Source organism: Moschus berezovskii, chromosome 12 (assembly GCF_049115385.1).
Source record: "Moschus berezovskii isolate FMDL1 chromosome 12, NW_MosBer_1.0, whole genome shotgun sequence".
Lineage (NCBI taxonomy): Eukaryota > Metazoa > Chordata > Mammalia > Artiodactyla > Moschidae > Moschus > Moschus berezovskii.
The window spans coordinates 97,601,669-97,614,710 of record NC_142471.1 but is presented as its reverse complement, the minus strand read 5'-3'; the positions used below and the strand labels follow the sequence as shown (position 1 = coordinate 97,614,710).

The 13,042-nt window shown below is 65.7% G+C and overlaps 1 protein-coding gene across 6 annotated transcripts; it reads left to right on the top strand.

The window, feature by feature from the left end:
- The first annotated feature begins 1,271 nt into the window (after positions 1 to 1,271).
- Positions 1,272 to 12,841, top strand: ADAM8 (ADAM metallopeptidase domain 8). 6 transcript variants are annotated; one of them, XM_055424364.2, is made up of 24 exons: positions 1,272 to 1,440; positions 2,451 to 2,554; positions 3,457 to 3,533; positions 3,628 to 3,706; positions 3,794 to 3,870; positions 4,002 to 4,185; positions 4,454 to 4,513; positions 4,729 to 4,797; positions 5,073 to 5,242; positions 5,338 to 5,419; positions 5,748 to 5,896; positions 6,061 to 6,238; positions 6,466 to 6,555; positions 6,639 to 6,828; positions 6,915 to 6,996; positions 7,313 to 7,475; positions 7,876 to 7,953; positions 8,444 to 8,528; positions 9,202 to 9,316; positions 9,785 to 9,962; positions 10,401 to 10,466; positions 10,641 to 10,691; positions 11,954 to 12,031; positions 12,393 to 12,841. In XM_055424364.2, the coding sequence occupies exons 1-24, from the start codon at positions 1,395 to 1,397 to the stop codon at positions 12,441 to 12,443; spliced, it is 2,502 nt and encodes an 833-aa protein (XP_055280339.2). In that variant the 5' UTR covers positions 1,272 to 1,394; the 3' UTR covers positions 12,444 to 12,841. The 6 variants fall into 6 exon arrangements, with proteins under 6 accessions (XP_055280339.2, XP_055280338.2, XP_088698574.1 ...); XM_055424363.2 differs by having other exon boundaries at positions 10,638 to 10,691; XM_088842448.1 differs by having other exon boundaries at positions 9,785 to 10,010.
- The last annotated feature ends 201 nt before the right edge of the window (positions 12,842 to 13,042 follow it).

The following is a 13,042-nucleotide window of genomic DNA, read 5'->3' as shown; positions in this document are numbered from 1 at the left end:
ATAATTTGGGTGTTTCACACGCGTCGTTTTATGATGTGAGCTCAGGGACAGAAGCCACTTCTGCCCCCATGCTGTCACCTGCGCCCAGGACACCCCAAAGTGTGTGTGAGCCCGTCCTGCCTTGTACTTCTTTTCCTGCCATTCACTTGGGGGAAATGATGGCCTGGTGAACTTTGACCTCTGGTCTGGAACCACTCCTGCGCACCACACCATCTCACCTGAGGCCTTGACATGCCCCGATGTCTGACCACGTCAGGGAGCCAGTCCAGAAGGAGACATGGGTGCCAGTGGGTGGCTCAGCTGCAGGAAGCCTGGGTCCCTGGGCACCAGGCCAAAGGAGGGCAGCCCCACCCTGCAGGACAAGGGAAGGCAGGACTGGCAGAAACCAGGGAGCCGCCAGTGGGCAGGGTGCGTCCAGCTGCTGTGCAGGGCACTGGCACACAGTGGCCCACTCCTGGGCGGCCCACCAGGCAGGCAGCCTCACATGCATCCTCTCCACAGTGCAGGGTTTGTGCCCCCGAGTGAAGCAGCTGCCTCTGGGTGTGCCCTGCGCCAGCCTCCCTGGCGGGGCCTCAGGGCCTGGGGGCAAGGCTGCCCAGGGGCCACTGGGGCTTTCTGTTCCCAGGAAGCTGGAGGTGTGCCCCCCAAGAGACCCCCCCATACACACACAGCCCTTCCCAGTCAGTTAACCACCATCCCAGCAGGCCCCCGGCAGCCCCGGCCTGTCCCTTATCCGCCTGAGGGAAGCGGCGTTGCAGGGTGGCCTGTGTTAGCCCGACCACCTCAGTTCAGTTCAGTCGCTCAGTCCTGTCCGACTCTCCGTGACCCCATGAATCACAGCACGCCAGACCTCCCTGTCCATCACCAACTCCCGGAGTTCACTCAAACTCATGTCCACAGAATCGGTGATGCCATCCAGCCATCTCATTCTCGGTCGTCCCCTTCTCCCCCCACCCCCAACCTTTCCCAGCATCAGAGTCTTTTCCAGTGAGTCAACTCGTCGCATGAGGTGGCCCAAGTATTGCAGTTTCAGCTTTAGCATCAGTCCTTCCACCGACCACCTGCCCCTGGTTAATTCTGTTCACATTCAGGAAACTTCCCCGTGCCGAGCACGGGCTCTGGTCGCTGACCGGGAGCCTCAGGGGACTAGCGGGAGTCCTGGGAGGCGGTGGGGGCCCCGCCCCTCCCGGTACCCGAGCCGCTGATTGGCCGCGGCCCGGGGGCCGGTCGCCTTGGGCGGGGCGCGCGGGAACGATCCTGACTCAAGCGCAAGACGAGCCTCAGTGCAGGCGCAGCCGCGGCGGTACCTGCTCTTCCGCCCTTCCCGGACCCCGGATCCCTGCGCTCGGGCCCCCGAAGGCCGGCGAGCACCCCACGCCCGCCGGACCCCCGCCATGCGCGGCCTCGGGCTCCTGCTGCTTGCCGCGCTGGGGCTGCAGGGTGAGTGAGAGCGGGGCCCGCGCTGCCTGCGTCGCCGTCTGGCCCGCGGCTCCCCGCGCGGGACTCTGGGCCAGTCAGCGGGGAGGCCCGGGCGGTGGACGCAGGGAACCTGCAAAAGGGAACTGTGTGGGTAAACGGTCACCTGGGCGTTTCCTGCGCTGGAGGGCCTTGCCGGGAAGTTCAGAGTGAAGCGCCGGCTGCCCCCGCTCCACTCCGGGGCCTGGGGGCGATTGCCCACCTCTGCTGGGACCCCCAGCCTGGCGAGGAAGGGAGGACGAGGAGCAGTTGCCTGGAGCTGGGGGGTCGGGGACACCCCACGGAGTTGTCCGGCCACATGGGGACCTGCCTCTCTTTGGGGGGGCTGGCCGTGCTGCTGGCTTTACCCCCACCCTGGCTCCCAAGAGCCTCCTGGGGTTCTGGGGTGAGGGCCCTTCCTAGGCAGGCGCCCTCCCCTTGGCCTCTCAGCCCTGGAGCTTTGCCTGACGTTCTAACGGGGGCACGACCACGAACACTGCAAGAGGAAGAGTCTCGGGGGTGAGGCCGGTGGTCAGCTCTGGGTCTGGGCTGTCTGGTCGGGTACAGGGCAACTTCTCGCTCCAGGCTGGGTGAACCCTGCGGAAGAGGGCTCTCACTCCACCTTTCGATACGGTTGTGTGATTATGGAGATGAAAAGCGCCCGCTCTGAGTGCTGGGCTGGCAGACCCGCTTCCCCCACCCCCCAGGGCCTGTGTGTGACCTGGCCCCTAAGAGGGGGGTGGTATCCAGGCCACCCTGGGCTCTGGGTGGCGGCTGGTGAGCTCCTAGATGGGCTGGCGCTGGGCAGCGTCTCTGGGCACTGCCCGGGTGGGGGTCCTGTGGTCTCTTTAAGGCAGGGCCCCCACTCGGGCTGGGGAGCCAGATCTCAGGGACTGCGGTGATTCCCCCAGAGAAGGGGCCACGCACAGCAGGCTGGGAAGGGACTCCCGGGGCGGGAGGGTGTGCTGTGCACTGCTGACCACCCTCTCCCGCAGAGGTCGCCCCCGGGGCCGCCTTGCCCCACGTGGAGCAGTATGAGGTGGTGCAGCCCCGGCGCCTGCCTGCACCCCGCACTCGGCGGGCTCTGCCCTCCCGCCTGGTAAGTCTTGGCAGGACGCAGGCCCAGGAGTCCCCCCCACCTGCCCCAACGTGGGCCCTCAGAGCCTGTTTCCTGGGGATCCACCCTCCCCCCACCGCCCCCATCCCACCCCAACCTGGGCCCTCAGAGCCCTTTTCCGACTCTGAGCAGGGTGATAGCTCCCTGTGTGCCCCAATTGTAGTAAGGGGGCTGAGGGCCGGGGGGCTTCCAGGCCTTTGGGCAGACTCCTGGTAGCTCACCTCCACCCGAGCAGCCTGCCCCCTGCTCCCAGGCCTCACCTTCTTCCCTCCTGCTCACCCTGGAGGCAGGGCTGCCTCATCTTCCTTTCTGGAGCCCGCCGGCTGGGGCCCCTCCCCGATTTCACTCTAAGACGTGGGGTGGCCCCGAGAGCTGCTTCGCTGACAACTCTCCCAGGTGTTGGGGCTAGGCTGGGATTCCCTGGGGCTGCCTGGGGGCATTCCTGACAGGGTGTGCGCCTGCTTGTTTGCTTGTGAGGGTGGAGACAGCCCTGACCTGACCTCCCTGTCCCAGGAGGAGCCGCCCACTGCCCTGGGCCCCCAGCCCCCTCTGCAGGCGCTGCACACACGGTCCTGGGGGGTCAGCTGCAGCCTGGGGGCGCCCTTCCGGTTGGCCCGGGGCTGGAAGGGGTGGGGCCTTACCAGAGAGAGTCCCCTGGAGCAGGGAGGGCAGCCGGCCCTGCATCCTCTGTTGGGGCCGGGATCCCCCTCCCCCACGCACCTGAGGGGAGGGACGTTGTCCCGAGGCCTGAGGCCCAGCTCTGGGTGGAGCTGCCCACCTGCCCCACCCCTGGGCACAGCCCCAGTCCCGCAGCCCCTCCAGGTTTGAGGTGGGCACGGCCGGGCCAGGGCCTCACCCTGGACCCCTCCCTGCCCCCTGCCCAGGGCCTGTACCCAGAGAGTGTGAGCTATGTCCTGGGGGCCCGAGGGAACACCTTCACCCTGCACCTTCGGAAGAACAGGTGAGCGCCCGTCCTTCCCCGCCCCACACCCCGTTGTCTCCAGCCTCTCCTTTGTACCCGGGGCAGCCAGGGCACCACCATGGCTCTTTTCCAGGGACCTGGTGGGCTCGGGCTATGCGGAGACCTACACAGCCGCCAACGGCTCCCAGGTGACAGAGCAGCTGCAGAGGCAGGTACGGCCCCAGTGCTCCTGCCCTGGGCCAGGAGCGGGCGTGGGGAGCCGGGCGCAGGAACGGGGTCCTCACACCCTCCTCCTGCAGGACCACTGCTTCTACCAGGGCCACGTGGAGGGGCACCCGCACTCGGCCGCCAGCCTCAGCACCTGTGCCGGCCTCAGGTGGGTGCTGCGGGTCGGGCTTCCCTCACCCTCCAGAGGAGTGAGTGGGGCCCAGGAGGAAGGGGTCGGCTGAGCGCGGCAGTGGGGTCCCTGGGGCCACAGACTCAGAGCCATGTTTGCCTCTGCCTCAGGGGCTTCTTCCAGGCGGGCCCCGCCATCCGCCTGATCGAGCCCCTGGCGGGGGCCGGGGAAGAGGGACCACACGCTCTGTACCTGGCGCAGCATCTGCAGCAGGAGGTTGGCACTTGCGGCGTCAACGACAGCAGCCTGGAGAGCATCCTGGGGCCGCGGGTGTCTGCCGCCCTCAGACCCCGGGTGAGTGGAGGCCCGACGCTTCTTGCCGCTCTGCTTGGGCCTGCGTGCCCCCAGACTGCTGGCTGCTCAGCGAGGGTGGGTGGGCCTGCGCCTGGCTCAGCCCCGCAGCGGCAGAGCCTCCGACCCCCGACGGCTCCCCCAGCGCTGGCGGGGGGCCGGGCACCAACCAGCTCCAGGGCCCGGGAGATGGTCAGCGTGTGGAGACGGGCTGAGGACAGGAGGGCTGTGGCTGGTGGCTGACCGGGTTCTTGTCACCGCCCCTCAAAAGTGGTCAGAACCTAGAGAGACCCGCTACGTGGAGCTGTTCGTGGTCACCGACAGCACGGAGGTACCTGGGGCGGGGCGCAGGGGTGATGGTCAGGGGGGCGGGGCGCAGGGGTGATGGGCAGGGGGGCGGGGCACAGGGTGATGGGCAGGGGGGCGGGGCGCAGGGGTGATGGGCCGGGGGGCGGGGCACAGGGTGATGGGCAGGGGGGCGGGGCGCAGGGATGATGGGCAGGGGGGCGGGGTGCCGGCTGCCGCTGAGGGTCTGCGGTCCTCCAGTTCCAGCGGTTTGGGAGCAGAGAGGCCGTGCGTCAGCGGGTGCTGGAGGTGGTCAACCACGTGGACAAGGTGGGAGCTACTTCCGCCCTGGGGGCTTCCAGCAGGGCCGCCGAGACCCCTGGGCAGCTCACGGCCAGGCTGACAGAAACCCCGCTGGACAGGAGGGTTGGGGAGGCCGTGGTTGCGGCCGGGCTTCAGGTAGAGCCACCCACCAGGGGAGTGGGGAGCCGGGACCCTGCCCCAGCCGTCGAGCCCCTCTCATCACAGTGGACTCCGCGGAGCCTCAGGCCCTCCGCCAGCCTCACCGCCGAGCCTGACCCTCGCGATTCCCTGTCCTCTGGCAGCTCTATCAGGAGCTCAATTTCCGCGTGGTGCTCGTGGGCCTGGAGATGTGGAATAGTGGGGACAAGATTCAGGTCAGCTCCCAGCCCGAAGCCACGCTGGACAACTTCCTGGCCTGGCGGACTCGAGAGCTGGTGGGCCGGCAGGCGCACGACAACGTGCAGCTCATCACGTGAGTGAGCTGGGGGCGGGGGGCCACGCCGTCCCTGGGGTGAGGGGCCTGGCGGGCTCCGGGGTGGCCACGGCGGACACTGCTCTCCTTCCTAGCGGGGTCGACTTCACCGGGACCACCGTGGGACTGGCCAAGGTGTCTGCCATGTGCTCCCAGAGCTCAGGGGCTGTAAACCAGGTGCGCGGGTCTGCACGGGTTTGCTGGACGGAGGCTGTAGCCAGCCGCGGAGGGCGGGGAGCGGCCGCGAAGCCGGGGAGCACGCGAGGGGCGGGGCACTCAGGTCCGCCGCTCCGCCCCCTGCTGCGCCCTGGCCGGCTGAACAGCGCTGACGCTGTTACTGTTACTCGTAATAATATTATCGTATATCTACTGTTTGAAGAATCGATGTTGGTGGGAGCACCGCCAAGCCCCTCAGCCTCCCTGTGGCGGACAGTGGGGGAGGAGCGGGCAGTGAGGTGGGGCATCAGCCCTGGGAGCAGCCCCAGCCAGCACGGCCCCCCTGCAGGACCACAGCCCGAATCCCATCGGTGTGGCGAGCACCATGGCGCACGAGATGGGCCACAACCTGGGCATGGACCACGACGAGAACGTGGCCGGCTGCTACTGCCCGGCACCGCGGGAGGGCGGCGGCTGCGTGATGGCGGCCAGCATCGGGTGAGGCTCGTCGGTCCAGCCTGGCCCAGGGCCCTGGGCTGGGGGTGCTGTCAGCGCCGCAGAGCCGGCTCCACCCACCCTCCTGATAACAGGGACGCCCCCCAGCTCCCAGTACCCCAGGGAGCCCTCCTGATAACTGATAACTGGAAGCCCCCCGCTCCCAGCTCCCAATACCCCAGGAAGTTCAGTCAGTGCAGCCGAGCCGACCTAGAGACGTTCGTGGAGAAGCCCCGCACGGCCTGCCTGGTGGATGCCCCGGACCTTGACCGGCTGGTGGGCGGCCCTGTGTGCGGAAACGGGTTCCTGGAGCGTGGGGAGCAGTGTGACTGTGGCCGCCCCGAGGTACAGAGCTGAACACCGCCACGCTCCGCTGTCTGGGCTCGTGGGCCAAGTCCCCACCTGCAGGCTGGGTGTCTGTTCCTGACCCCTGGGTGCCCTGCACACCTACGGCCACACCTCCCGAAATGACCAGCAGGGCTGCTGGGTGGGAATGACCAGTCCTCCCGCGGCGGGGGTGGGGGGCCTGGCATGCAGCCCACTTGGACCTTCGCTGTCACCCCCGCCCCCAGGAGTGTCAGAACCGCTGCTGCAACGCCAGCACCTGCCTTCTGGCCGAGGGGGCTGAGTGTGCCCACGGTGCCTGCTGCCACGAGTGCAGGGTGAGCCTGGGGCCCGGGCTCAGGGCAGGCGTGCATGCTGGGGGCCTCTCGTTCCCATGGTGATCTTGGCTCCCTGGAACCAGGTGAAGCCAGCTGGAGAGCCGTGCCGCCCCTCGAAGGACCAGTGTGACCTCAGTGAGCACTGTGACGGCCGGCAGCCCGCATGCCCCGAGGACGCCTTCCGGGAAAATGGCACACCCTGCCCGGGGGGCTACTGCTACAACGGGGCCTGCCCAACGCTGGCCCGGCGCTGCCGGGACTTGTGGGGGCCAGGTGAGGCGGGCACAGCTGCGGACCGTCAGGGAGGCCAGGGTGGCAGCAGGTCCCGAGCCGGAGGACTGACTTGCTCCTGCTTGCAGGCTCGCGGGTGGCCGTGGAGGCTTGCTTCCGCTACAGCATCTCCGAAGGCTGCAGGGCTGGGGTCCCCCTGCAGTCCGGCAGGTGAGCGTCCCTCGTGGCCCAATTCCCCTGGGGCCAGGGCTGTGATGTCCCCCTCCCTGGGGCCACAAGAAGGTCCTCTGCACAAAGGAGTCAGGCTGAGTTGGGGCCTCTCAGATAGCAGGGGGCGGGGGGGCCACCCTGCTCTGCTCTACCCTGCGGGATCCTTGGCCTGAGCGTGCTGCCCTTGTATGAGGGCGGGTCCCTGGGGCTGGGGTGTGGATGCCTGTGGCCACCTGGGGCCTCAGAGCTCCTGGCGTGCTGAGCCTAGGGCAGGAAGCCCCACAGAGCAGCCCCACCCTCGTTCCTCTGTCCCCAGGGTCAACAAGTGTGGCACTCTCTTCTGCGAGGGGGGGCAGGAGCCCCCGGAACGCCATTACTGCATCTTCACCACCTCCGCGGGCATTTGCCGGGCAGTCGTCCAGGACGGCAGTACCGCATACGAGCCGGTGCCCAAGGGCACCAAGTGTGGCGAGGAGCAGGTGGGCCAGACATGCCTCCTGATTAGGCCGCTGGGCTCGGGGCGAGCTTGCAGGGCCCAGAGCAGGGCCGTGGCGGCTGCTGGAGCGCTCTGCCCTGGGTAGAAAGTCAGAAGGCGCACGGGGCTGCGGGAGAAGACCCCGTCAGTGAATGGGTTTGAAAATGGTCTGGAAGCCCTGGGGGTGGGCGGGGCGTCCTCTGCGGCTGGCCGGACGCTGTCCTTGCCCACGGCCAAGGTTGGCCAGCAGATGACCTGCAGGCGGGGCCATCAGGAGAGTGGGGGCCGTGGCCTGCCTCCCCAGAGCCCAGATGCAAGCTGAGGGGCAGCTCTGGCTGACAGGAGACTGGGTGCTTCAAGCAGGGTCTCGGCTGGCGGCCTCAGGAGACCCCACTGCCCTCCAGGTTTGCTGGGATGGCTTCTGCCGGGACCTCCACGTGTACAGATCCAGGAACTGCTCCGCCCGGTGCAACAGCCACGGGGTACGTGGGCCCAGGGAGCCCGCCACCAGCCCTCTGGGCTTGAGAGATGTGCCGGCCATGCTTGACCCCCCCACCCCGAGGCAGACAGATGGCCAAGCCTGGCTCCCTGGGGACGTGGGGAGCTTCTGGGACCTCCCGAGGCAGGGACTGTCGGGGATCTCCAGGGTGTCAGAGCCAGTGGACACGTGGGCAGGATAGTCAGGTGTGAAGCATCTGGTTCTGAGCTCTGACACTGGGAAGGCCAGGGCCCCGGGGCTGTGCCCTGCTTCATCCCCTCCTGGGGAGGACAGCCCACCACCAGGCCGCCCTGCCCCCCACGGCAATGCCTGCTTTGCTCAGAATGCCCCAGTGTCTGGGAGGGCTGTGGCTGTTGGCACCTGTGATGAAACCCTGGTGGCGGTGGTCCTAGACACCCCGCCGGTCCTGTCAGGGGGCCCGGGCAGCACAGCGCTTGGGGGTCCAGATGCCCTGATTCCCGGCTGTCCCCCAGGAGTGCGACCACAAGGACCAGTGCCACTGCCACCCGGGCTGGGCCCCGCCTTACTGTGCAGAGCTGCTGCCTGACACGCACGCAGGTAGGCTGGGCGGGGCGGGCCTGTGCTTCTCACACATTCTCAAGCCTGACAGGGTCTGGTCGGGGGTCCTGCCTTTCCTCAGACCACCTGGGCAGGGCTGAGCGGAGGCCGTGTGCCCCTGAATCATGAGGGGCCTGTGGAAGGTGTGGCCTTGCAGACTGACCACACAGGTCCAGAGCGGCCCTCCGCAAGAAGGGAAGTCTGTCCCAGAAGGAGGGCTGCAAGCGGCATAGCCGCTCCTTGCTGGGTCCCGCCCTGAGCCCAGGACACTGGCCTCCCAGGCCCACAACTGTCCCCCACTGAACACAAGGGCATGCACAGCACTGTGGCCCCGGGACCTGGCCCGTCCATGCCTGCATCACTAGGGCCAAGGGCCACCTGCCCCCAAGCCCCCCCGACCAAGGGCCGCCCAACACCAAGCCCCCAACTGGTCTCCCAAGAGCCTGGAGCACCGGTGTCACGTACCAAGTCTCAGAGCCTCAGACGGGCCTGGGCTTTGCGGGGGGGGGCAGGGCTCTGGCTGTCGGCTTCGTGGAGGTGGTGGTCCCTTCCTTGCCGCTCCTCAGCTCCGGGCTGGCCTGGCCAGGGCTGAGTTGCCGGCGGGCCCTCCCAGTCCCTGCTGCCTCAAGCTGGGTCCGGCCCTGGTAACGCCTGGCCTTCTGTGCCCTCACAGCCCCTGGGAGCCTCCGAACACGTGTGCTGGTGGGCGTGGGCGCCCTGGTGGTGCTGGCGCTGATTCTGGTGGGCATGCTCATCTACTGCAAGGCCCGGAGCCTGGTCCGAAGGAGGTGAGGGAGCTGTGCTCTGGGCTCGCAGGATGTCAGCGTGTGCAGAGCCAGTCGCCTGCTGGTGCTGTTGGGGGGAGAGGGGACCCCATGGTGGTGGCCCCACCCTGGGCCCCTGCCTTCTGCCACGGGAGCAGGTTGGGCTGTGGGGATAGGTTGGTGATGAGGAAATTCAGAGAAGGCCGCACTGGCCCACTGCCCATGGGTGACACTGCACTCTGAGCCCGCTGTGTGGGGACCTCACCCCATGCTGGCTGCAGCAGGTCACGCCTGCCAGTGGCCTCCAAGTCCCCCCACCCCAGGCCTGGCCCAACCCCACAGCTCTCTCTGCACAGCTGTGGCCCGCACACCTTGCGGGGCAGATGCACCTGAGTAGCCTGGGGCCGGGCCAGGGTCCCCAAGCCCAGGAGCCTCAATTCCCTGGGCTGAATCCTGAGGCCATGACGCACTGACCCATCTCTTTTCTCCTAGGAATGTGGCACCCAAGACGGCCATGGGGCTCTCCAACCCCCTGTTCCATGAAGGGCTTAGCAAGCCTGCAAACTGCGGGGCTCAGGCTCCCATCAGGGGCTCCCCAGAGCCGGCCCCTTCCTCCCAGCCTCCCAAGCCCACAGCTTCCTCGGTGACCCCTAAGCGACCGCCCCCTGCTGTAAGCACCAGCCATGCTGACAGACTCCAGGCCACCCCCAAATCGCAGGTTCACGGGGCTTAGAGTGACCACCTTTTGGAGGCGAAACCAAGGCTGTAGGACAAGGGGACTGAGGACCTGCTTGAGCCGGGAGCAGAACCGAGCCTGAGGCTCAAAGCCTCTGCAGCGTCCATCCCAGGGTGGTCTGGAGGCGCAGAGGCCTGTGCTGCTGCCCAGCACCTCCACGTGACCCCAGGGCTGGGGGAGGGGGTCGTGGCTCAGGCCCCGCTCAATGTGGAGCAGGATGGGGGACCCCCAGAGTGCACACACCTGGGGCCTCCTCCCCACTCTGGGAGGGGCCAGAACCTTGGGTCCTCAGCAGGTATGGGACAGCTCTGAGCCAGACTCCTCTGGGGGCTGTTGCCCTGGGAGACCCAGGCTCACGCCTGCTCCCTTCAGCCTCCAGCCACCACGGCCAGCCCGCAGTCCCCGCTTCCTGTGTACCTCGTGCAGGCCCCGAGCCAGGTGAGCAGGGAGGGGGCATAGCGCAGGCTGGCGAGAGGGCAGAGTGTGGGCCCCGGGGAGGAGGGTCTGCAGCTGCACCTGGCGGGCCAGGCGCCTAGTCTGGCAGCCCAGCGAGGACATGAACAGCACCCAGGGGGCCTGGAGGTTCTGACCAATCCTCCCCACTCCCAGCAGCTCAGACCTGCTCCTCCTGCCAAGCCCCTGCCGGTGCTGAAGCCAAAGCAGGTGAGAGGGCCGTGGGGGAGCTCAGGGGCACTCTGAACTTCCGCAGTTTGGGAAAGATCTCTCCCAAATGTGAGTCACTGGCGCCCTAGCAGGCTCCCTGCCTTGGGGCGGCTGTGGGAGGCCTTTCTGCCCAGTGAGGTCCTGCTCTGGTGGGTCGCCTCCATTGCTGGGAGCACTGCTGAGGGTCCTACACACCCCTGGCCACACTCTCACCTCCCTGCAGGTGGGGGCTCCCCCGTTCTGACAGACAGTGAGGCCTGGAAGACCAGGGTTTCTCTCCCCTCCTGGGGCGTGGCTTCACCCACCGGCTGTCCTGTGGGCCCCATGTCAGCCTGTCCGTCCCCAGTGGTGTGGAGTCATCACTGGTTGCAGTGGTGTCTGTGGGGACTTGAAATCACTGTTAGGGCCTCTTCCCTTTGTGGTTAAAGCTTGGAGGTGCTTGGAGAGACAGCCAGCCCGGTTCCTCCTCAAGCTAACCCACGGGGCCTCTGCGGGTGGATCTCTCCTGGGACAACCGTTACTGCAGTGTTGATTCAATGAAGATTCCCTATTTCTCTTTTCTTTTTTACTTTTTATTTTGAGTTAATTTTAGAGTTACAGTAAAATTACCAAAAAAAAGTCTTTAAATATAAAGTTTTAGGAGTAGTTTTGACAGGCCAAACAGGGATGGGGGTTGGGCAAATAGATTTCCGGCCCAGGAAGCTGGGCAGTCAGGGAACTGTGCTGGAGAAGAAAGTGCAGTCCACCCCCATCCCTCAGCCCCCAGCTCCACTCAGCAGGGTTCTCTGGGTGCTGGGCCGCACCCCACCCTGGCCTGGGCTGAGCAGGGCTCCTGCTGGAGACCTTCCTTCCCCACCCCAGCCAAGGTTGCCCCTGGAAAGCTGAAATGCAAACAAACGCACATTTTAGTGGCGAATGCTTGGTTTTAGACCTTCCAAAGACCCACATTCTGGCAATTTAAGAGCTTTTCCTGGGTAATGTTGGGGTGGGGTGCGGCAGGGATTTGAGGGGAGAAGGTGGGGTGGTGAGATGACCCGACAGGCCTGGAAATGGGGGGCCCTGCCACGCTTGGGTTTCATTCAAGGGCGGGACCAGCCAGGGTGGGGACAGTGCTGAGGGCAATTTTCTGTAGAGAGAGCTCAGCACAGAGAAGCCTGCAGGCCAGTCTGGGGCTGAGCACAGCACCCAGGGAACTTTCTATAAGTGCTGGGTAGACAGCGCCCTGGCACTGCCAGCCATCAGCTGTGTCTCTGCCCTCCCAGGTCATCAAGCCAACCTGCGCTCCCCCGATGCCACCCGTCAAGCCTGGAGTGAGAGGGGCCCAGCCTGGACCCACTCAGGTGAGGCCCTCACTGCCAGAGCAGTGCCCACTGGGTGGGGCAGAGTGAGCTCGCTTCCCCAGGAGGCCGTAATAATCTCTGCTCTGTACTCTGTCAGAGGACTTTTCAATGCTTACTGCTTCTTCCGACTGCTAGCGTCTTTTTCTGCACTGGTTTAAGTAGGGAAGTCTACTGCTTCTGGATAGAGAACAGACTTCTTGATAAAGCATCAGCTGTTAATATCCCGGGCTGTCGCTGCTCTGAGCAGTCATGTTTTTGGATGAAATGAGGATTCAAATTTTAAGAAAAGTAAAAGGAAGTTAGAGTCCGTGGTGCTGTTTGGAGCAGATGGTCTTACTATCAGTTTTTTTCCTTCCCCAAGGGAGTTACTGACCTGAAGTTTGCTCTGAAACCCCCTGTCCAGAGGAGGTGATGGGGCCCAAGCTCAAAGCACCCTGAGGGGCATCTGTGCACCTGTCTGGACATTGCGTGTGGTCGTGTGACCTCGCCAGCAGCAGCAGCAGATGCAGCCGCCTGACCCCAGGCCCTCCACCCCCTCAGGGTCTGAGTCCTCTCTGAACTGTCCCAAGGGAAGAAGCAGCTCCTAAGGGCCAAGATCACTCTTCGGTGTCTCAAGGTCACAGCCTAGGGCCTCTGGACCCGGGACTCCGTGGCTGGGCCCGGGACTCCCAGCTGGGCCATCGGCCCTGTCCTGACCTGGGAAGGAGGTTGGAGGAGGCCGGCCCCTCCTCAGCCACGTGTGTCTTCAAGCGCACATTCAGCAGGGCTCAAACATTTAATAAAATGTTTATATTTTACGGTTAAATTATTGATCAAGTTTTAAATGACGGGAGTTTTTACGAGATCCGTGTAAAGTGTGTTGCGTGCGAAGCAATGTGGAATTTAATTTATAAGACCTAAGAGTTCAACGCTCGTTAAGTACAAGTCTACTGTCAGTGTTCTTCAGTCGGTCAGTCGCGTCCGACTCCGCAGCCCTGGACGGCAGCGCGCCGGCGCCCGGCCCTTCAGCGT

Coding starts and splice junctions, on each gene's coding strand:
- ADAM8 (XM_088842447.1), top strand. CDS start 1,395: ATGCGCGGCCTCGGGCTCCTGCTGCTTGCCGCGCTGGGGCTGCAGG. Junction 6,556..6,638: donor CCTGCTGCCACGAGTGCAGG/GTGAGCCTGGGG, acceptor CCCTGGAACCAG/GTGAAGCCAGCTGGAGAGCC. Junction 10,692..11,953: donor CGGTGCTGAAGCCAAAGCAG/GTGAGAGGGCCG, acceptor CTGCCCTCCCAG/GTCATCAAGCCAACCTGCGC.